General features: G+C 39.3%; 1 protein-coding gene across 1 annotated transcript in view; it reads right to left on the bottom strand.

Moving 5' to 3' along the window:
• DAZL (deleted in azoospermia like) overlaps positions 1-24,647 on the bottom strand; it is a 77,651-nt gene that overhangs the window by 9,914 nt on the left and 43,090 nt on the right. Inside the window, exons 3-4 of the mRNA XM_069859980.1 lie at positions 669-803; positions 331-422 (exon numbers count right to left, since the gene is read on the bottom strand). Coding sequence (XP_069716081.1) covers positions 331-422; positions 669-803 — 227 coding nt within the window. The remainder of the gene's footprint in view (positions 1-330; positions 423-668; positions 804-24,647) is intronic.

The raw sequence follows: 24,647 nt of genomic DNA, 5'->3' as shown, positions 1-24,647 counted from the left end.
TCCTATGAAAGAACTGTCTGTGTAAGCATCATTAAAATTTTTAAGCTTTGTTTCTCCTGGTTAAGTGAGAATAACTCTTCCCCCTGTACAGAATGGCTGACTTCAGATTAAAAAAAAAAAAAATCAGGCTATTCCTTACAAGATTATACAGACTTAGGGGCAATCTTCATCTACAGGTTCCACAATATTAACTCACCACAACAGAAAACCGCAGCTAGTGTTAACACTTAAGCACATCAACTGTGCTATTAAATAGCTGCTTATACAATCCATGACATAATTCTGTCCACACAAGTAGCAACTTAAAACACCTATTCACATTCTACTCACCCTTTGCAAATACCAGTTCTGTCAGTGATTATTTTCACCTCTTTCACAGTACCATATCGCTCGAAGAAACTCTGAAGTTCTGCTTCATTCATCTAAAAAACAGTGTCTTAAACTTCTTCAAACACATTCAACTGTTTAGAACTGATTTAAAGCAGCCAGTATGTTTTTAAACCCATCTTCTTTTACCATAACACCTAAAGTTACTCATCTGTTCCAAAATTTTAAGAGACACATTAAACAAAAAACCCCAACAAACTAAAAAAAACACCCAGGAGTTTAATTCCCATTTCCTTCCCAATGAAGAGCCCTAGCTTAAAAGGTTAGAAGTACATAAATACCCTTAAATCAATCCCACCAACAAAGACACTGTTTGGCATGATTTTTCCTTCTGGTAAAACATATCCTTGACTGGGTGTTGACAGACGAGTGTTGTCCTCTGAGATACCTGCACACTGGGCCTCCACATTTGTGGACTGAAAAATTTAAACAGAAAGATATTTTAGTCAAATTATTATAGTACTTTCAGTTACCAGATAGAATACCTGCATCTTAGGCTAGTTTAAGTAGCCCTGATGACTCTATGAAGCTTCACAACCTTTGTTGCTACTGTCAGACACACACTGAGAATGTCAAAATAATTCATTTCGAAACTTGACCAAGTTTTTTTCAGATGTAAACGATAAATTAAATCCCTTAAAATTTACTGTAAATTGATTATCCAAGAGAACAAGTTCTATCATCTTCCTGGCTGAAAGATTTAAATACTCAAGACACAACTAAGCTTACTAATGTCTTACAGGACAAGTAACACGGTTATGCTACAAATTATTTTAAGAAAGCAAACCAGACCACGATGAAAAGTCATTATTTATTTCCTCAAAGTTCTCAATATAAATACAACAGGAATATGAATGACTACAAACCACAGCTGTGAAAGATACCCGAACTTAAACTGGACACCCAGTAAGGGAGAAAATTAAAAGAGCCAAACCACACATGATCCATGATTTGCCTAGGAATTAAAACAAAGCCAAAACTATAATTCAGCCTCCCAAATACAATTTCAGTGTGACTGATCCAAATTAACAACAAGTTATTACTACAAGCCAGAGAGTGTTTGCCCCATCTCTTTTGCTGCACCTTCTCTGCACATGTTCTAACACTTGTCAGCTGAAATTAAGCTGGCTCAACTCAATTTGACAGGAAAAGTAACAAAGTGAGCAGTTTTTCCACTCAATTAGTATTCTTCTACTGTACAGAACTGAATCAGCTTACCGTGCTATTAAGACACGCACCAGATCCACCCCAGGATCAGTAGATGCAGGAAAGGAAATGGAGATAGAAGAGCCTTAGCATCTTCATCTGAGAAGCACTAAGCCACCAATTTAGTTCAAAACTGCTTCATGACAAAACAGACAGAATCTGGTTCCATCACATCAGACACTTGCGTATGCTCAATTTGCTCATCTCCTATGCTTCCTATTACAAATTCTCAACAGAAGTTACACGTCATTCCTTTTCCTTTATCTTCTCAGAACTCCCTCTACCCTCCAGCAAAGCTGGAGACTGCATATTCCACTGTTGCACAATACCAAAGACTACATAACAGAACATTTTGACTGTAAACAGGGTAGGCGCACAGTCCCTCCTGTTTTACCAGAACATCACTGCACAAGGAAATCAATCCTACATTTCACAGGAGAAAAGTTTTGTACTACTTTTCAGAGATCCACTTTTGATACAAGCTCATTCCGCTGTTATATGAGCAATGCAAGGGCAAAAAATGAAGACGTGAAGAGATCACTTCTCTGGCTGCACCTCCAGCTAAGAGGAATTTGAACTGAAATCCGCAATCTTAGGCTGACCTAACTGCTGGCTTCTACTTCTTTCTTTCTAGATCTGTTTCAGCAAAACAGGCTAAAAGAGAAGTATTCCCTTTCCTGGGCCAATTCTTTGGAAAGAGAGAATAGGAAACAGCCCACACAGGAACCCAACAAGTGCCAGAACTAGCACAAGGAATTGGGCAGGCACACAGATATTGCTGGTACACGAGTCAAAAGATGGCCTTGGCTGCCATGCAAGCGCACCAGTCATTTCTCACACTAATGATGCAGACAATTTTCAATGAAAATACATTTCTTCAATGCTTTTACACATGAAATATCTAAATGATAGTAAATACTCTACTTAAGCATTCTGATAAATTGGTCAACATCAAAAATAAGAGATCTGTTAATTCATACACTTCTTAGAACTTAAAAAGCAGCTGTTGCTGAAAAACAGTGATTAAAGTCTTCTAGTATGAACACAGAAGACAAAAAATATCCTTTCAAAGTTACCTACCAAGTCTTAAGTATTACAAAGCAAAACTGCTGCTATATCAACATATTGTCCTATCTTAAAAACAAGTTATCCTACCAGCACAATGTGTAATTTATTTTACTACCTTATGCAAAGGGCTGTACTTCTACATACACTACGGGCAAAGAACTCACACTGACGAATCAATATCAAATGACTAAGCTACCTAAAATTTTCAAAATCCAGAAACCCCTGAAGCTGATGAATTGGCTACCCTGAAATTATAGCCAAAGTGACCCAAACCTTCAAAAATATCTTAAGTAGGGTTGATTTGTCTAGTCATCTCATGAAGCATCTTTAAATCACATTCCTAGGTGTTACAAGAGCTCAGGGCTTAAAGTTTTTCAGCTTACTGAAATTAAAAGGGTTTTTTCCTTTCTCTCAGCATAAGGTACATTTAACCAGTTTGTTCTTTGCATTATTCTAGCATGCATGAAGTTGATTCCAGGAAATTGGATGAACCTCTTGATTACAGTAGCCATGAAGAGAGTTAAAAATTTTGATTAAAAAAAAAAAAAAAAAAGGTGGAAAGGGACTTCCCTTAGCACCAAGTGGTGTAACTACCTCGCTACTCAAGTGGATTACAAACATCACTCAGTCTAATGCAATTCTAAGAGAGGAAGATCCTTCCTTTTTTTTTGGCCACACAAGTGCAGAGTCCCTTATTTCTCGGGCTTCTCCCTGCCTCTCCCCGACTTCACACAGTCTATGTTCAAAGGAAGCATTAAATGCTTTCTATGTAAAGATTTGACACTCCTGATGTTGGCCCCTTTCTTTGCGCAGAAAACGGTTTCCATGGCAGCACAAGACCTACAGAAGGGAGAGAACATGGCTCCCGGCACAGGCAGGACAATGCCGTCTTCCCACTAGGCAGCAGGTGGAGCCATCAGTCCTAAATACTGCCACACGACTGCTAGAAGGCCCTACATCTTAAAAAAAAAAAAAAAAAAAGTCAAAAACACATCACCACCACAAAACAAACTAAAACTGCTATGCTAGAAGTTTCTGGGTTACAGTCTAAATTTTTCAAACAAAAGAATTCCTGAAGAAGAAAGCAGCGAGATGCATAAAGGAGCAGCGCTCAGTCCAGCCAGGAGTGACACACCTGACCCGGGGCCATCACAGCGAGTCACATCAGGAAGGGGATAAGGGACAAACAGGGAACCCGCTGCCCCGACACCGAAAATGCCGGCAAATAAACTCTTCAAGAGTCAAACAAACTCTTCAAGAGTAGTTTTGGAGTTTTAGAAAGCAAGCGCCCTGAGGCAGGGACCTCCATCAATCACGTGCAGCAAGACAAATACTGGTCACAGAATATATTTCCAATTTACATGCACATGTATAAACTTTCCCAGAAATCGTAGGCATATTTCTTACTCTCCAAGGACTGATTTTAATGTTATTAACCTCACAACAGTCAGCTCTCTGAACTTGCACTTGAGATAGGATATAGAGGTGATCTTAGAAGACACATCTGTTCAGCACAGATAATCCTTAACACAAGACATTATCGTTTCCAGAAGAATGTAACAGTGTCTGGGAAAAAACACTACTGGAAAATAAACATGCTATTAAATAAGTTATACCAAAAAACTCCACTATAAAACAACACACTATCAGAGGGACATTCTGCCTGACTTCCAAAAAAGAAAGTTACTTGCATGAAAATATCACCCTACTTTAGCTTAAATCAAAGTGATCCACTTTTTTAGTAGTAACTGCTTTCTTTACTAGCCCCAAGGCCACGGGCTTCAAGCCTCACACCCAGACAGAGGACAGTTATACTGAGTGGGCAAAAGGGGAAGGCACCCCTCTATGGGCAGTGCTCCCCTCTCATAGGGCCCTCCCTGGTATTATGTCCTGTTATGGAATCCCCAACACAAGGATATGGAACGGTTGGAACGGGCCCAGCGAAGGGCCACAAAGATGGTCAGACAGCTGGAAACCCTCTGCTATGAAGGATGGGCTGAGAGAGTTAGGTTTGTTCAGCCTGGAGAAGGCTTTCGGTGACCTTTCAACAGCCTGGCAGTACCTTAAAGGGGCTACAGGAAAGCTGGGGAGGAATTCTGGCAAGGGCATGCAGTGATAGGACAAGGGGGAGTAGTTTTTTAATTGGATGGGTTAAGATTTAGATTAGACATTAGGAAGAAATTCTTTACGATGAGGGTGGTGAGGCACTGGAACAGGTTGCCCAGGAAAGTTGTGTAAGCCCCATCCCTGGAGGTGTTCAAGGCCAGGTTGGATGAGCCTTGAGCCGCATGGTCTGCTGGGAGGTGTCCCTGCTCATGGAAGAAGGGGGCAGGAACTGGATGATCTTTAAGGTCCTTTCCAAAGCGAACAATTCTGCTATTGCGTGAGGATTCTAAAATGCTCTATAGTAAAACTTAATAAGATATTTAAAAAAAAAAAAAGTGTCTGGGTGGGGGAAGAGACAGGGATTAAAAGAGCAATTTGATACAGATGGAATTGTTGGACTTGATGATCCGGTGGGTCTCTTCCAACCTGGTGATTCTATGATTCTATGTCACCTGTTATCCTTCCTTAGCTTTCGAAGGAGAAAAGTAAGGACAAATGATTAAATTGTAACCCCTCCACGGCAAGCGGGCTGGAACTGGATGACCTTTAAGGTGCCTTCCAACCCAAACCATTCTCTGATTCTGTGCTGATTCTAAAACGCTCTATGGTTAAAGAAAAAAAAAAAAGAAGGGGGCACACAGGGATTTAAAGAGAAACTTATACAGGTGGAATTATCACCTGTATTAGTTCCTTAGCTTTGAAAGGAGGAAAATATAGACAAATAATGAATTATAACCTGAATTGACATCCGTATTCCTTAACTCCGTAAGGAGAAATAACAAAATTATAGCCCCCTACGTGGGGAGGTGGAACTGGATGATTATTCAAGGTCCCTTCCAACTCAACCCACTCCCTGGTTCCGCGGGGCCCCGCGGTCACCGCCCCCTCTCCCCTCACCCCCGGCCACGAGGCGCCATGTGGAGGCGCCGCCACGAAATGGCGGCCGCGCGCGAGGCGACCCCGGCCCTCGCCGTGAGGGGAGAAGGGTAATACAGGAGCCACACGGCTAACTAAGGCTTTTGACAAAATAAAAACCCGACACGAAATACAGGTAAATACCTCAAGTTACAAGCACCGTAATCTAGCAGAAAACAAGTGCAGAGTCCCCGATTTCTCAGGCTTCTCCCTGCCTTTCCCCGACTTCACATTCTTTTATTTAAAATAAGTATTAATTATAACAATTAAAACACTCTACATTTTCTTAACAAGCTTCTTAATTGCGGCCTCCCCTCCCTGACTATCAGCCCTCGACTTTAAAGCCACGGCGGCTCCTGGAAAGCGGCGCATCTCTGCCTCACAAGGATCCCCAGTTCCTCACCCAAAGAACGAGCAAAACCCACCAACTTCGTTCTCAACTCTCAGCTGAGACCCAGAAAAACCACGGCAGCCCCCTCGGGCTCAGCCCCACAGAGCTTCACCCAAATATCCCACACCGCGCCCACCGCGGCGCCCTTTTGCCATCTCTCCTCCTCAACCCGTCCCTTCCCTCTTTCTTCTCCTTCCCTATTTCTTCCCTCCCTCCTTCTCAATCCATCCCTCCCTTTCTCCTCCATTTCTTCTCCTGCATCCCTCCCTCATTCCCTCTCCATCCCTCCCTCGTCCTCTCATTTCTTCTCCTCCATCCCGCCTCAATCCATCCCTTTCTCCTCCATCCCGCTTCAATCCATCCCTTTCTCCTCCATCCCGCTTCAATCCATCCCTTTCTCCTCCATCCCGCCTCAATCCCTCCCTGCCTTCCTCCTCCTTCTCCCTTTTTTCTTCCCTCCTCCTCAATCCATCCCTCCTCAAACCATCCATCCGTCCCTCGTCCTCTCTCCAACCCTCCTTCCATCCCTCCCTCCTTCCCCATTCCTCCTCCCCCTCCACTTCTCTTCCATCCCTCCGTCCCTCGTCCTCTCTACAACCCTCCTTCCACCCCTCCCTCCTTCCCCATTCCTCCTCCCTCTCCACTTCTCTTCCATCCCTCCTCCCCTACTCACCATCTTTCACCAAAGCTGAGGCAGCGCCCACACACTTAAAAAAAGAAAACAAGGCCTTGATAACAAAAACAATAAGAACTTTCCTGAGGAAAGTAACACAAAACAGCGCTCTTGGTTGCTTGGGTTTTTTTTGGGTTTTTTTTTTTTTGTTTTCCCCCTTTTTCCCCCCCTCCCTTTAACAAGAAACCCCACAGGTGCAGGCGAGCAGCCCCCGGTCCCTCTGCGCTCCTTAAGTCCCCCCGGGCGGGGCGGGGCGGGGCCGGCCACACCCGCCCCGTGGGCCCCGGCCCGACCCCCGCCCTGCCCCGTGCCCGGGGGCTCGGCGGCCTCCCTCCCGCTCGGGAGGTGACCCCTCCAGAGTCCCTTCCGACACGAACCACCCCAGGGTTGTTGTGGTGCTGTTATCGAATGGGTAGAAACTGGAGAGGGGCAGATTTAGACTAGGCATAAGGAGGAAGTTCTTCACCATGAGGGTGGTGAGGCACAGGTTGCCCAGGGGAGCTGTGGCGGCCCCATCCCCGGAGGTGTTCAGGGCCGGGTTGGATGGGGCCTTGGTGTGAGAAACGCTTATTCACTGGTAAATTATTGAAAAGGACAAAGTCTTCGAAACGAAGGCAATAATACTTTCATTTTACAATTCAGTGCTGAATCAGATCCCATTTTGCTAAGGACCCCGACTCCCTAGCCCCACATCCATGCCCTTCTAAAAAAGGCATCCCATCTTACAAAAACATTTGGTATATACACTAGTTTTAGACAAAGAACTGTATAAGTCCTCAAACTATGTGTTTTTCTGGTTATCCAACATGTCTGGAGACTCCCTTCAGGTTAACTCCTGACCCAAGACAACTATACCTTACAAGCATATCAATAAATTCTTGCAGCTCTAAGAAAGTGTCTGGCTATTCGTGCATGTCTGGAGATTGTCTGCATATTATCTCTTGATACAAAACAGATTTATATTACAAGATCATTAAACATACAAACTAGCTGCAGCAAAACTTATCAATTAATTCGCACATTGGGCATCCTGGTATGGTGAGAGGTGTCTCTGCCCATGGCCGGGGGCTTGGAACTAGATGATCTTTAAGGTCCCTTCCAACTCAAACCATTCTGTGATTCTCTGATTCTCTGATTCTATGATCGTATGATTTGTGGGCTCATTGGGTGTGATGTTGCTGTCAAGGGTGTGTGGCAGCAGCACATGCTGTCGTCACTTTGACAACAACTACTGCTTGGTCCAGCTGGGGATATGGTTGGGGGACTTGGCAGGGCTGGATTGATGGTTGGACTTGATCTTAAAGGTCTTTTCCAACCAAAACCATTCTGTGATTCTGTGATTGGTCTGTGGAGGTTTGAGGGTGGAGGATTGTTGGAGAGGCTTTCACTCACGTTTAGGCAAAACCTGGAGCTTGTGCATCAACGTTTCCATGAACCAACCTTACACAGCTGTCATAGAGCAAGCTGTTTCCATATTATCTCTCACTGCCTGTACTGGGAGCCAATCCACTGTCTGATAACCAGTTGCTCAAGGCCTTTCCAGAAGGATTCTTCTCTGGAAGCCCTTCTACAGAGATAAGATGCTTCTACTGGTTTTGGAAATCAGTTTGGAATAGTAGTTTGCCACTGATATCAAACATTCAGAACAGATAGAGATTTTAGAACCTTTCAGGGAGAGGGGAAGCTTAGGGATACCTCACCAAAATAAACCCAGCCTCTGGCTAAGCTGGCTTTGTAATTTCTTTGTTTTACATGTTTTTTTTTTAAAGGCAAAGGCATAAGGATGGTACTTGATTAGGATGAAAAATAGAATTACAAAGCTAAACTAATATACTGACATATATGTAATAAAAAGCAATTTTTTCTATGAGATTTTATTTCTTCTAATGCATAGTTGTTTTTTTTTAAAACAGGTAACAAGCGTTCACTTTTTTGAGATGCTGATATTAATACTCAAAAGTAGACTGCTGTACCATATACCTGGAGTTAAACCAGATAAACCAGAGTTGTTTTACGTAATAGTAATAACAAAGCCTGATCACGGAAGATGTACTTATGTTGACTATAGAGGGGTTGCTGTATTATCTAAAGGTAAGCGTATACATGGGCTTTCATGCAACTGTTGCCCATTTACTTAAATAAAAGAGATTTTCTACAATACTATATAAAATCTTTTTAGTTTTTGTTTGAAATAGCTGAGACTGTGAAAATGTGGTCCAACAATGATGGAAAAATATTACATAACATCTTCCCCAATAAAATTTATTCATATTTGACCTGAAGAGTGGCAACAGGTTAGCACTACTATTTCTTAAGTGCAAAAGAAGTGATTCTCCTTTTAAGAGCTGCTGAAACTAAAACTGCTCATAATACTCCAAAACAGAGAAGAAGCCAGACTGGGGGCAGGGTGGCTGATTTTTTACCTTTTTTTCTCCTCTTTTATGGCCCTAAGGGGTAGTATTCTGAAGGATCTCCTGTTTGCTATTAAGTGGAAGATAACTGTCCTGGAATTGGTAATACAAATACTGTTCCCAGAAAAAGAATTCTTTACCTTTTATCATGGAAATGCTTAGTATTGTCCTCTTCTAGCAAAACTAGTATGATGCCTATGTAAAAGCAGAGTGGTGTTGTTGCTGTAAAAAAAACAACCCTTAGCAAGGCTGTATAGATTCTAGTTTTGTGAGGCTGACCTGCTGAGCTTCCGTGGACTGGGTTTGGGTCAGGATTGTGTCCTGTTTTTCCTTAATTCAGTATTATTGGAGAACATCTGTTGCTTAAAACAAAGGAGAGAGTAATTCATTTTCTGCTGCCAATAGGCAAGTCTCAAAAGATATGGAGGGAGTAGAGTAGGAAATAATTGTCTTGGCTTGTTTTGTTAATATTGCTACTGGAAGATTTATTGCCTAATAGGTTTATTTGTCAAATGCAGTAAGTAGCAGCAGGAGAAAGAGATGTTGTATTCTTTTATACCATACAGGATTTCTCAGCTTCATACACATTTTAAATAAAAAAATAGTATCTTAGCCAAATTGTGTTCTCCTGGAATCTTATGAATTTTAAGTAATGTAGGAGCTATTATCAGTTATGGTGATGTCTCAATGTTAGTATAAAAGACAAATCAGAGCTTGGCTTTAGGTTGTTAGCCTTTTTTTTTTGCCTTTTGTTTTGCACGAACCTCCCCCGCACACACCTCCCTTTTTTTAATTAGAGTTACTGGTAAATCAAAATAATTTTGCAATCTGATAGGCTTCAGTGAGTGAGAATTCTACAAAAAAATCTTAATAAAATTTATCAATCCCATTGTAAATAGGAGTGGTTACATCTTATAGTTTAAAAGTCAGAAGTACCTAATTTAAAGTTCAGGTTAGATTTAGTCTTCCCAGATAAGGAACTAGAACTTGACAGCATAAGCGTTGTAGAGTATTTGAATTTTAATGGCATGTCTTGGAACTCATTTTGGGGTCTTTTCTTGAGAATCATGCATTTCACAGCAGCCATCTTTAAAGGATCATGCTGTTTCTAGTTAAATTTTGGACATTTCCTTTACTGCTGTTTGCATTGGGATAGCTTTTTACGGGAATATACCATAATCTGATGAACATCTGTACTTAAGAAAAAAAATTACATGCTGCTATATTTGACATTGCAATCACTAGTAGAATTTCTGTTGGCTTCACTAAGCAAAACAGTATATATGTTTTTATTGGCATGGTAAAATCCTTTGAAATGTAGTGGATAATTGGCTGACTGATTTTTTTCTTTGTCCCCTCCCCAACTCTGCAAGAAGTAATGGAACACAAATAACTTATTTTAAAAAGACACAGTGAATTTCTGCACGTCTAAAGTAATAAATTTACTTTTTTTAAAGTAATAAAATTACTTTTTTTTCCTTGACTTGGATGAAAACCAGAATATTGTCTTGAACATTAATCCATTAACTTACTTTTCTATAAACTGCATTATTTTAGAACACTTCAATTAGTCTGATAATAAATTTAACTCAATACAATATACAGGCAATAATTCAGTGAAAACTTAACAACTGAACCCTAAATACTTGAGGTACTCATAATCTAAGCTGAGACAATGCTGAAATCATTATATGAGATTGTTCTGTGGTCAAGTTTATATTTAACACTACCTTCATTATCATTAGCTTTTAGGCATTTAAATTCTGAGTAGTTAAGTTTTAACCTGAACAACTTTACCACTATAGAAAAGCTGATACATGCTTTGGCTTGTGCTATGGCACGTGGCACGACTGGACATTTTTAATGTATTTTTCAGCTGTGTAATAGTCTTCATCCAAACATTTTACAAGAATAAGTCATAAGTACATAGGAACATGGCTGTACATGGTTCAGATCAAAAGTCCCTCCAGTTCAGTATCTTTGTTCATGGTACACAGCAGGAGTGCTTAGGGAAAGGATGTGGAGATAGGACAGATGTAGAGTGATTTTTCTTGCTTGTATTTTTCCCTTGTGCTTAGCCACCTACAATAGCATTTCTTGAGTCCCCATCATTACTATATTTGCTAATACACAATGATTTTTCCTGTAAATTTTTCTGGTCACTTTTTGAACTCATTCTTAGGCCTGAACAAGGGTTTCAGTGCCACAAGACGAATGGACATTGTTTGGAAAAAGTATTTGTTTGCTTAAACTTTTCTCCTGATAATTTAATTGGAGCCATCTCATTCATGACCTAACAGCCAACATTTGTATTTTGGACATATTTTGATGCCATTCATTAATTTATAGGCCTCTGTCATAGCTATACTTCTGTTGTTATAACTGTGTTCCCTCTTCCCTTTCCTCCTCAGCTCAATAGGTTTCAGAATGGATGAATGGCCAGGTGCCTTGCCTTGCTCAGCCTCTCACAGGGCAGCAGCTCCTGTATTTGTTTAAACTGATTTGCCCCCCTGTAACTCATGTGCTAGAGCAAAGAATCAGCTACAGCAGCCCATGGGCAGCGCAGAGCTTCCCAGCCATTTCAGGTCAAGGTGATGTGCTGCACTCCAAACAGAAATCCAGACTACTGTTGCCTAAACCTGATGAGACCACTGAGTTGGCTGGAGCCTGGAAGTGGGTATCTCTAGGTCTTTTCCTTAACAAACAAAAAGTTCTTTTTTAGGTGGGAAAAAGTTCCCTAGAGGTGAAAAAGGCTTAAACACCAAAAGAGTGGCTTTATTTGAACTGGTAGTTAAACAGGACAAGGGATTTTTTTTTCTCCTGAAAGAAAAAATGACCAAATGAGGCAGAATAGAAATAAAAAATGTTTATAAGCAATCTCCCCTAGCTATCTTATGTTTCCATACATCAATTTTATTAAGTCATGAGAGGCCAAGGACTTGACTGAACCTGAGTGGATAGGCAAGGGCTGCTCTGCATTGTAACACATTGTACATACTCATCTAGTTTCAAGTAAGAATTTTTTTCATTGCAAGGGTAGTCTGAATATCTGTCTGCTTTTCCAAGTAGTTTCCTGAGTGTGTTGCAGGTTCTTCCAGCTTTTCTCTAATCTTAGAAACTCGGAAAACTTTTCTTGAGTATGGTATGGAGTGCAAGTTGCTTGCAGTTACATGAGTTGTGTCCCTTCCTTCAGGGATTTTCATCTTAGTGCCCCTTGTTTTAAAATAATAGGATGTAGGAACAGACAAATAGAACAAATACTGTCTGTCACACAGGTTTCACTGTATGATGGAATTACTAATGTTATCTTGTCACTTCCTTGCAGACCGTCACTCTTCCATCTACTCTAGAAGAAAGGAGGAGGAAAGGCAGCATCCTTTAATGGTTTTAAGTATACTCCAGGCTGGGATGCCAGCCCTTATGTAAACGTACACCCATGGCTCAGAGAACCCTCTCAACTATCTGTGATTTAACACATTTTTTGCCCAGCTGTCTGCTTCTGAGAGATTTTAGCGTGCCTGTGAGCTTAATGAGTGCTCACATGGTACACTAGGTACGCTGCCTACTGTGGTTAATTCTTTCTGCAGCTCAGTACTGTTGAGAACTAAAATGTTTATCTTTTTATGCCTCTGAGTTCAGAGGCACATTTGGACCCATTCTTTCTTGGCTAAATTTCAGCCAAGACTTCAGCTAAGCAACAACTTCCACAGAGTCTGCATTTTATATTTGGTGGAATAAACACAACAATTTGGGTTTTATAATTTTTCATTTTTATAAAAATTATCTACTGAAAAGGATAGAACTGAGAGACGGGTAATGGTACTTTTAAACCTTCTCCTATACAAAATCCTAATTAAAAATGCTTTTAACGGTATTATAAACGCTCTGAGCTTCTTAAGATTATTTCTGATGACAAATTAAAAATCACATAGTCATTTGACATGATTGAAATAGTGGGCTGCAATCTTCTGTGATTATCCAGACTCTTGTACACTTGTGCCTAGAATTGGAAAACCCTAAAATGAAAACTTAGTACATTGAATTTGCAGATGTCCACTTGTATTTTGAATCTTTGTCAAAGCTTTCTGATTTTCAGCTGTGTTCATCTATGACCTAGGCCCCCAGGCTTTCGTATCTTGTGAGCTCAGGTCTCTTGATTCTGAATTTCCGTCTGAAGGCTTTGACTTCCTACTGCACTGAGCTCTGCCCACTGGGATTATTTTTCTCTTAAATTCAAGCAAACTGCATTCTTCCTTCCCTGAAATTTTCTATCCTATGTCCTGACACTATGAAAAAGATGGAAAAACAGCTGTGGATCTTTGACGCTTTTGCTTCTGTAAGGAAAACTACCTTTTGATGCAAACACCTAGCACTGAGTTCCTCACATCCATGCTGACGGCTGCATTTGCGCAGACAGTGGGTGAGAACCCTGTTTTTGCAAGCAAACTAGCTGATTCGTACTGAGAGTAATAGGGTTTATAACATTGGTTTAAGCTCATTCTGCTGCCCCATCAGCTTACTGCAGGACATTCCCTCCCTGCAGGGACAGGGTTAAAACTTCTCTCCTGCTTAGAAAGAGGTCCCATCTGTCATGTAATAAGCTGAAACCTCTCCCTAGTTACCACGCAGGAGCATTCGGTATGGCATGAGGCTGCTTGAGTTCATGCATGCTGCCTTCCAGAAGGCTGACGTCTTCCTGACTGAAGTTAGAAGGAAGAGGATGGTGAATGATCTCAGTATCAGAATGAAATATTTACAGTAAACATTACATTGCTGGGTTGTGTTCTCCTTTCTTAAACAAAGACTTAAACAGTCAATAGTTGGATATTTGAGTTGTCGTTGGTTATTTGAGAGTTAATAGCAGGTTGAGTGAGCTCTTTAACAGCTCTTAGACCGGTAACTACAGACCTTTTACAGACACTGTACTGAATAGTTGGGAATTATTTGCATATGACTGTCTACAATTGACAGGCTTGCTAGTAAAGGTACCCTTGCACTGGTCTCCTCTGAGGATGTAAACACAATTCGTGTCTACATGACAAACGAGCAGAAAGGCCCATTTGCTGAAACAGGCTGGGTACCACTAGAGGAGAAATGAGGCTTATTATCCAAGTTACTTGTTAGTATAACCGGGTTTGCTGTAGAACTCATAGCTGAGATGTAAATACTGCCAAAAAAAAAACCCCAAAAACCCCAAAACAAACCAGCTTGGAATAGGCCTGTATGGCAAACACATTGTGGCAAAAATACTTGTTGTATAAGTAAATCTCATAAAATCTTTTGCAAACTTCATAACTATGTGTTTTCTGAAGGAGCTGGAATACTTTAGGAAGGACAACAGCTTCTTAAACATGCTTTTGCCAAAGGGAGCTAACAAATATGTTCCGATAGTTTCTGGTATTATACCACTTTTTATCTGTGGCAGTGTTAGCTCTCACAAGCCACAAATCATCAACTACCTGCAAAGTGCCCTTAATTCTAGAGAGAGAGAATTTTCCAAACCCTTTGCAATCTTCTACCAGATGAAAATCATACATTCAAATCAGGAATAAGAAATTTATAAGGTATTGACTGCGTAAGGGTTATCATAGAATCATAGAATAGTTTGGGTTGGAGGAGACCTTAAAGATCATCTAGTTCCAGCCACAAAGCTGATGTTTGTAGGGTTATAGAAACAATGTGCCTTTTAAATTCCTTTCTCTCCCCTCACCCCCCAGGATCACACTGTCATTTGGTGATAGGCAAATACTTTTCAAGCATTCAAGTATATTTTAATCAAAGGAAACAAAGAAAAGGAATGGCAAGTACTGAGAATGGGCACACAAAGTCTCACAAATGTATTATCAGACTAAACATATGTTATGCCAAAAATATGAGACAGTGTTACTACTGTGTTATCTGCAGTGCTAGTCTTGTGGCCTGAGTGCTCTGAAACCATTTCTGGAAAACTTATGTATAGGCATTTTCATCTTCTTACTTTTCCCTTCCACTTCAACATTAGTGTGCTCAGGCACCTCATTCCATACTCTGTGTCAGGACAAAGCCGAGGTGATGTGCATGTATGACAAACAGTTGCATGGGGCTGTTGCTCTGGCATACAAGTTCCTCTATTGCCCAGCATGGAGGAAGAGAGGTTCCAGTCCTTTCTGCCACCTTCTGATGTAATCTTTTGTCATGCAGATATTGCCCATTATGAAACAGTCCTGATCCTCAAATAAGACCAGATTGTTTATGAAGTGAGAGAAGAGGAACAACTACAAGGTCTGAAACCTAAAAGCCCTTCTTCAGAAGCTTCAGGCTTGTACGTATTTTCACTACAGTGTATTTACTTTATTTTTTTCTATACCTATTGAAAACGGTAAAAATATTAGTCATTAGTCAGATATTTAATTGAAGATGGTCCTGTAAAGAGAGAACTCTAGGCCAGCACAGACCTTCTTGTGAATGAAAGGCTACGGATATGGGGGTTTTATTTTTTTAATCCTATTTGGACACAAGTAATTAAAATAGGCTACAAATTATTCTGATTATTCCATGTACAAGCAATTTTCCTTCCTGAACAAACCAGTTTCTTTTAACTGAAATGGAATGAGGCACTTCTCATTCTTCTGGAATAAGAATGGCCCTATATGGAATTAATCAGGAACTATTCCATGTGTAGAAAAGCCTTAATTAACTTTTGAATGAGTTTAATTTGCAGTGTCTCTGCCAGAATGTATATTTGGATCTAGATGTATATATAGTATACTAAACTACTTACAAATCTTTGGTTTAGAGTTTTTCCCAGAAGTCTTAATGATGATTTTTTTTTCCTTTGCAAAATCTTCTTATATATTGGTGGGAAAACAAAATTAGAACAAGGATTTTGTTAAGGTTTTAGTCAGTTTGTTATGTTTTCTGATTTTCTGTTGCATGAGTAGCACTTTCCCCTTTTTAATTCCTCAAAAAAATAAATAGTGTAAACATCCTACATGCTTTTATTACCAAAATTACTCTAAGTAATATTGAATATTCTACAGCAGACTTTCACACTGTGAACTTTCATTGCCAGAATGCTTGGAAATTGAGGTGTATTTATAGATTAGTATGTTAGTAGATGTCTATAGATATTTTGGTGTCCTTCTCAAGCTGTTTGATTTAGGACAAAGGGTAACATCATAGTCTAATGTTTTGCTTTATACTGGTAATTAAAGTCTCTTCATTTTGAAATACACTGCAGCCCATCTGTTTTGATGTAATAGCAGAGTAAATCCCGCTGTTGTATCTGTGAACATTATTTCTGCCAGTGAAATGGTGTCAGTTACAGAATGAAGAAGGATGTCTAAGGCTAAGAAGTTTCTTTTGAGTATTCACTAGCAGTAATTCAGCTAGAATTTTATTGTTGGTCTTGTGTTGATAGAAATTTCTTTGTATTAATTTAAAATCATTGTTTTGTATATACAAATAATTTTCTCATTAGAAACATAGTTCTTTTAATTGTGCCTAGGAAGCCGCTTGTCAGCTCTGGTTTATCACAATGACTTGTATATAATAAGAAAGGATGGAATGTTGGATAACAAAGCAGATTGCCGATACTTCTGAGTGCCTTTGTATATAAAATGTGTCCACAATTTCATTAATTGTGTTTCTCTAAACTAAAAAGTCTCCGTTTTGTTCTCTAATTTTAGTATTGTCTTTCCTTCCAGAACAGGACTGATGTCAAGGATATTTGAATATTGATCCAGCTTAGTTTCACTCTGCGTGGCTGTGTGACACAGGGAACTGTCATGGAGAGTTAGCAGAAGTGGTATAACCAAGTTGGTCCAGAGCTGCTGTACCTGGAAGACACAAAGGTGAAGTAAGGGCTCAGTTTTGCAGTTGAAAGGAGACTTCAAAGAAGGCTGTACCCTATGAAACTTAATTTCTTTTGGAAAAGGATAAAGTTTAGTGATTTGGCAATACTGAGAGCCCTCTGGTATTTCCTGCTGCAAGGCTGCACATGAATTATAGAATCATAGAATCACCATCGAGTCCAACCATTCCTATCAAATACTAAACCATGCCCCTCAGCAAATGAGTCTGCAAGTAAAGGCTCTGACATTCCATGCATCCTGCACAGTAGTCATTGCTCTGACAGCACTAGTAAACATTTCTACATACATATCATTTCCACACATCTAAATAGTTACTTGTTCCTGAAGGTTAATTGCCTCCAGTTCCAAGCCAAGCCACTTACAGTTAACTTGGTCACTTCTGTCACAAGTTTCCTGATAGATGCCATACGCTTTTAGTGCTGGATATTGACTTCATGTCATACAGGTAGTTCTCTCACTCTCATCCTTGCATGTGACTGGGCCTTGGAAGCGAATCTTGATATCTTCCTAGTGATTGCAAACATTCAAATATTATAGTTTAGGCCACAAGGAATCGTTATATGGCTTAAAATTAGAAGCTTGAGAAAGACACATGTTTCTGGGTTCAGGTTTATTTCCTGGTCTGCTTTCTTGTCTCCCAGTGCTTTGGATTTGCATTTTTAAGCTTTTTTTAGCAACCAAAAATTAGAAAAGTTTTCTGCCAAGAGCAAGTGTACAAAATAATGTATTAGGCCTCCAAAAATAATACATTTTAGAAGAATAACATTTTATAAAAATACTTTGGCATGGATTTCTGGGTGAGTGTCAAGCTTTTGCTGTGCATATACTTTATACTTTGACGGCCTAAATGGCTAATAATCAAACTGGAAAGTTGGAGGTTTTTAATTGAGAAATTTAGCATTCACATAGTTCTGTTAGCTTGAAGAACAAAAAATGTACCACTTATGATAAAAACTGCATCTATCTAAATCTAGTTACTAAAATTACTGTGATGATAAATGTTCTAGAGGTGCATGAAATAAAGATATAAACAGTTACGTTTGAATTTAATGTTCATGTCCAGAAAGCAAAGGAATATTTGGCAGATGCTCAGAACCAAATATTGTTGATCTGTGTGATGTTTTACCATGACCTTGTGTAGTCTGCACTAAAGCATTGGAAAGGTAGCACTTTTCACTTTAACAGCTAATTATGGAAGTCAGAGACAGAAAAGATTTAGTAGGTCAGGATGCTCCTAGTTAGGAAAAGGAAACAGAAAAGCATAGAATCTATAAAGAATTGTGTAATAAAAGTCTTGGAACATGATTTTAAAACTAATAGCTCAAGTGTTTTCAGCCCTAAGTCTGTCTGAGCTATTCTCTGAGAGAGCTAACATTTCTATAATAATTGCATCGGGAATGGACCTTAGATAGCTTGCCACACTTGCAGTCCAGCATTAAAATGAGCTCAGATCCTTGACTATGATGTTGAAATAACACCGGGGGAAGTGATGATACTCAGACAATCACTGATGGACTTCTGCCTAAAGTAAACAGATAAAAATATTACTTTACTGGTTCAGTTAACATGACTCTTGTCCTGCATTTTCCATTTGTTATAAACCTGTGGTTTGCTAATTATAAAAATTATTTTATTTATTTATATAGGAGTACTTGGACAAGGTGGAAACAGGGCTTCAGGTGTCTTCAGGAAAGGCATTTGTAAAAATATAGAGTTTGAAATACACAGAGTTTGATGGTTGTCTGGCAAATTCTTTATCTACATTCTGCTGAGACCCTTGCCAGATCTCTCTGTAGGTCAAAGTGGGCATTTAAGTGAAAAATAAGTTTTGCTCAAGGTATTGTAGTATGTCTGAAGTATCTGCATGAGTAACTGGAGTCCCAGGCGGGCGTATGTGACACCTTGAAATATACGTTCTCTCACAGTCCTCTTGGTACATCAGCTTGTTAGTTCTTAGGCAGTACAAGTCTGTCTGCATGTTTGCCCCTTTCACTGTAGTGTTGTGGAGCATGAGTATGGAAAAGTTATATCATCTGTGTTAGGTATTCTATAGTCCTTATGCAGGGAAGGAATAGAAAGTTAGCTTTCTATCAAGCAATCTTCCTTCATTATCTCAATCTTCCTTCATTTACAGCGCCATAGAATGTAAGCAATGTGAAGGTGAACTGTGATATACAGTGATGACTTAATGTATTGATACTGTGGTAGTTCTATGGTGTAACACTGATTGTAAAGGGATGCCCTCATCTGCATAGTCTGTTTGCACTGTTGTGGCTTAGTCTTTGACATCTTCCTCCCAAGTCTGTATCCCAATGATTTGAACAAGTAGCTGTTGGTCTCTTCACTCTGCCAGTGAGAAGGCGGAGGTACAAAAGTTAGGCTGTACTGTCCCTCGCTACTGTCCCTCGTTTCTCAACCGAAATGGCTTTCCTTTCATGTAAGAGACAACAACTGACAGATGTTGCCAGACAAATGAATTTGAAAGATCTTGAGTTGTAACAGTGGTCCCAGCAGGAACACAGGTAAATGAATTGGTGCTTTTGGGAAAAAAGTGTGTCAAGGAAGACACCAGCAGGATCCCAGCATTAGCAAGCTGCAGCCTCCATCATAGGACGATGCGAGGCAAGTCCTGACTCCTGACAAGGTCACATTGATGAGGAAGCAGTGGGAGAGACAAAGAGACCCTTATACCTAGTCCTTGTTAAAACATTTGAATATTGTGATACTTGGTAATATGATTTTATGTTTTGATATCAATGTTGTGAAGGATTCAAACACTATTGCCTCCAGCAATTGTGGAGAATCTTAAAAGCTGTGAGACAGTAAATAAGAAATACTCTCCCTCAGTTTTTAAGAGAGGGAAAAATTGAAATAAAATCCCAAGAAAATGAGAAAACAAAGAAGCATTGGAGTATGTTGTTCATTGAGGGAGAACTGCTGCAGTTTTGAATAGCTGATCAGTATAGTAGTGTAAAGTAGAGAAGGCAGTCTTATACATGTTATTTTTTCATAGAATCATAGAATCACCAGGTTGGAAGAGACCCACCGGATCATCGAGTCCAACCATTCCCACCAATCTCTAAACCATGCCCCTCAGTACCTCATCCACCTGCACCTTAAACACCTCCAGGGAAGGCGAGTTAACCACCTCCCTGGGCAGACCTTTCCATTGCCTAATGACCCTTTCAGTGAAGTATTTTTTCCTTATGTCAAGCCCGAACCTCCCCTGGCGAAGCTTGAGCTTTTTGTTGCAGTTCAACTTATAATTCTCCAAATGCCTGCAGTAGGCTGCTAAAGCTCTTCTGGTGATGATATTTTCAGTAAATTATTTTTTTGACCATATCTGCCTTTTTTCAAAATTCTGTTTATATGGACTATACCTTGTAAACTTGACGTACAGGAGGCCATGGACCCTATGACAGTATGAAGACCAACAAGCATCCCTTCTCCATAAACTATGGGTCAGTTTTCCACTGAAAAAGACAGTGGATTCTGAACTCTATGATGCTAGAAGCTGGAAAAAAGCACACTTCTGTACTAAAGACTGGACAGTTTGTATGACAACCCTTGTGGAAAGCTGATTTTAATTGCCTCATTGATGGTTGAGCTTTAATGAGTATCTCATTCAAAATATTGCTGCTGATAACTTGGGCCACTTCTTGAAAAATATCCTGTCTCTCATGATATTAGAGACTGCTAATTGAGTTCTTAGCAGAAAACAAATAAGCTAATTAATTGAAGGCATGAAGAAAGCATTAAAATGTATGTGTATAACCTCTGTAGTTGTCATGTTAAGAAGTAGCCATAAGGCATCCAGTATTTGCAGACTGCATGGGGAGGGTAGATTTGTCTGTTCTTAATGAGTCTCAAAAGACTCACTTTGATTTGGGTAGTAAGGATAGCGAGTTTGAGTTCAAAACTGGATTTAGAATTGAAAGACAGCTCTTGCAGTTATGTAAAAATAATATTGGAGAGTCTGACATGAGCAAAGTCATTCTGAGTTAATGAGGCTGTCTCTCCAGAGTAGTTGTGCAAGTTAACCATCCCTCCCTGTGGTAAATACTGCAGTCCATACACTGTACAAGGCCTGGAACAGATTTGCCTAAGGTGAGCAGAAGATACAAGAATGTATAATATTTAACAGTATTACCTTTTTTTTTCTAGAGAACTGGAGGCCTTCTATGTTTGTCTTTTTTTTCAAATCTCATACATAAATGGCCTGTGAATTTTTTAATTGAGATAGCTGCTTAATTTTTAAGGGTTTTTTTGTAAGTTTGTCTCTGAAAATACTTCTATCACATACGAAATTAGTGAATGACCTGTTTTTATAACAGGATTATCATGCTACTACACTGTTTCATAAACTACTAATATTTATTCCCGCTGTGGAGTCTGTGTTCATAACCTACACTAAGCAGTCCATGAAAAAATAAGTTTCTTCAGCTTTAGTTAAAGTAGAACTAAGAACTATAAGTATTTCACTTACAGTACTTAGGGAGTTCTCACTGTTTATGATTTACTAGAAACAGAATGAATTTTTATTCTTTCTTGTTGCCATTTAGACATACTGAGCTGACTTCAAACTACTAGGTGGGTTTTACCAGTGTTTTGAAAAGATTAAGCGGAAGCAACTCATTATTATAAGTGCCTACGCTCAAAGTTTCTGTCATAACATCTGTGTATCTCATTTAGAAAAAAATGTGTTATTATTACATTCCTTCCAGGAATGATAGTTTTACTGCAACCCTAGTGTGGCTGTGCTTGAAGCGCTTTGATTTCATTGCCTGATGCTCTAACATTGACGAACTGTAGATAGACTAGTTATTCCACTTCAAATTAATTTCTTGTCTAGAACGGTTCATATTTAAACACTAAAAGATGAGTAAACTTGCTCATCTTCTGTAAATTAAAAGCGTGGTTTTAACCCGCATGATCTAAATAGAGGAAGAACTATTTTTCAGAACTCCAGTCTTCATGGCTAACAAGTTGAAAACATGGGATTCTGGTTTCTGCTTTGGTAGTTCCTATGAGAAAAGTGAATTTTGTGTCTTCTGTTGAACTTGAGCTCATCGTAATTGCCGTACCCATTCTATACTAATAAGGCTTACTGGCACAATGTTTTGATGAGCCCCAAGCATACGCTTATACCAACACAAAACATATGATAGTTTTTCATTGTTCTTTATGTGGGTGGTGCCCAGAAAGAAAGTGCAAGTGTCCTGAATTGTCACAAGGAGTGCAGCTATTGGATTAGTGGAGTGGTCAGAATTCTTTTAGTACAAGATAGCTCTTAGCCAAATTAATTTAAGAATGTGAGGAAAAGACAAATGCCATGTTGCATTTGGAATAAACCTTCCAGTTGCAACTAAACCTGTAATATTTCAGTTTATTTGAGAGTGAAATATTCAAAGCAGCCAAATAAATTGTCTATCTAAATCAGCACCTATTAAAACACCAGTAAAATGGTGCTAATTATGAGATTTAATGTTAACTTTAACCAGCATTTGTGTTTTTTAATTGTTCTTAAATTTTTAATTGTTCTTAAATTGAGGCTTCTTAAAAATCTATATGCGATACCAATAGTTCTTATACTGATATTATCTGTTCTTACTGATGAATCACAGCCTTACTCAAATAAGAGGAAATAGATTTTTGTCTCAATTGAATATTTCCCCTGGTGGCTTCTGTGAAACTGGAGCATTACATTTAAAGTCCAAGTTGGACTGCAACAATCTGCTGTTGCACAGATGCCACTACTTTTTATTATCCATAGTTAAGGAGAAAAAAAAATTAAACAACAATGGTTTTATCTGAATGTTTTCAGACATGGTTTATTTGTTTAGTTGTAGGTTTTGTTAGCTTTTCAAAAAGTATTGAAACTGCCTTTCCACACATTTCCAGCTGACTTAAATCCATTCACTGTTGTAACCCTCTATGCAAGCTACTTCTGTAAATCAAATCAGTGACAAATGAGTGCTACAAAAAACAGAGGCCAAAGAATCCTGTTTTCTGACGCTATTCAAGAAGATGAAAATCAATGGTCAAGGTATAATTTTAACGTGGCTCCTTTTTGCATTTGGAAGGCAAGCTCAGGGCTTGTTGACTTACAATGTAGTTTGTGCTAAAAGCACAAATTAGAGCGTGTGCGAGTGAAAGTATGAAGAAGTCTGTCTGCAGCTAAATTAACTGCAGAGTAGACTGCTCAAAATCTGCACAAGCACTACGTTTTGTAATCTTCCAGCCAAGATTTCTGCTATTCTATTTCTGTGCTAGAGTAGGAGTCAGGAAGGGGAACAAAAGCAGCTTTGGGGCCTGTTCTTAGCTGTGTCAAGGAATGGACAGACCAGTGTAGTCTCATCTTGACCCCTATTTCTTTAACATGCTCAGGGAAGGAAAAACAACAGTTATTGGTGCAGCACCCAGACTAGCCCTATGCTGTCCAAAGACATCTCTGACTCTGAGATTCTGTCAAAGCCTTGATCCTTGATGTAAGATTACCTGAGAACACAAAATCTGAGCTTTTGCATTTCCTCTGGCATTATGAGCCTGGTTTTCTTCTCTTCAGCCAGGTTATTTTTTTCGTTGAATTGAATAGGAGAGTTACTTGAATTAGAAGTTGTACAACTGGATCCTGGAAATACTCCTTCTGTCTGTAATTCAAGACTTAAACCATTAGAATTCCATTGACTTCAGTGAAAGTCAGTTACATTGGCCAGTAATAGTATGGCTGAGAAAAGAATCTGCATGTTTTCTAGCATGTGATACTACTGGAATCAAAACAAAAGAACATTGAATAAAAAATCCACCTTTTTATATTCCTTCAGTTTTTTTACATATTGCTTGGACACACAGGATTGGGGAGAGAAGTATTATGTAGGATAATCACTGAAGTATTTGTATTTTTCTAGTTCATATGTGTACCTCTTGGGACATATGACTTTTACTTTGTTGTATTGCTTACTCAATTTCTATCTTCTTTCAGCTGTCACAGTGCTAAGCTCTATTTTCATTTGGAATGAAAGTGTGCTTCAGCTAACTTAGCTTTCTTATTCTGTCTCATAAAATTCAAATGACTGAAAGTCACTAGATGGTCTTATGTGGGACCTTGCCTACATAGAAGGGTTTTATTAATGTTTATGTCAATGGCTTTACATTGGAATGACCTTATTCACTCAGAAATTATGAAAAGATTCAAAAAGTTCTGGTGGTGAAATATTTCAATAATAATATTTTCAGGCTTTTGCTAGAGATCGTCAAGTGAGTTCTGAACTGAGACATTATGCTGTGATCTCAGCCAGGACCTAAAGATAGTAAGGGTATGAAATGCTTTTAAAGGAAAAAGAACTATCTAATCGTGATTCCTTGCTTGTTGAGGAGCTGCCCACTTCTTTGTTATAAGCCATCGCTTCTGCTAGCTGATGACTTGAAGACCAGTGCAGCTTTTGATATGAGAACTTGCTAAATGTTAAGAGCTTTTTTGAGGAAAAGAAGGTCATCAGGAGTGGTCAACATGGATTCAGCAAGGGGAAATAATGCTTAACCAATGCGATGACCTTCTGTGGTGGCATCACTGGCTGAATAGATGAGAGGAGAGCAGTGGGTGTTGTCCACCTTTGCTTCAGCAAGGCTTTTCACGC

The sequence above is a fragment of the Phaenicophaeus curvirostris genome, chromosome 6 (assembly GCF_032191515.1).
Source record: "Phaenicophaeus curvirostris isolate KB17595 chromosome 6, BPBGC_Pcur_1.0, whole genome shotgun sequence".
NCBI lineage: Eukaryota > Metazoa > Chordata > Aves > Cuculiformes > Cuculidae > Phaenicophaeus > Phaenicophaeus curvirostris.
Note: the sequence above shows the minus strand (reverse complement) of the source record. Positions and strands in the feature narration are given on the sequence as shown.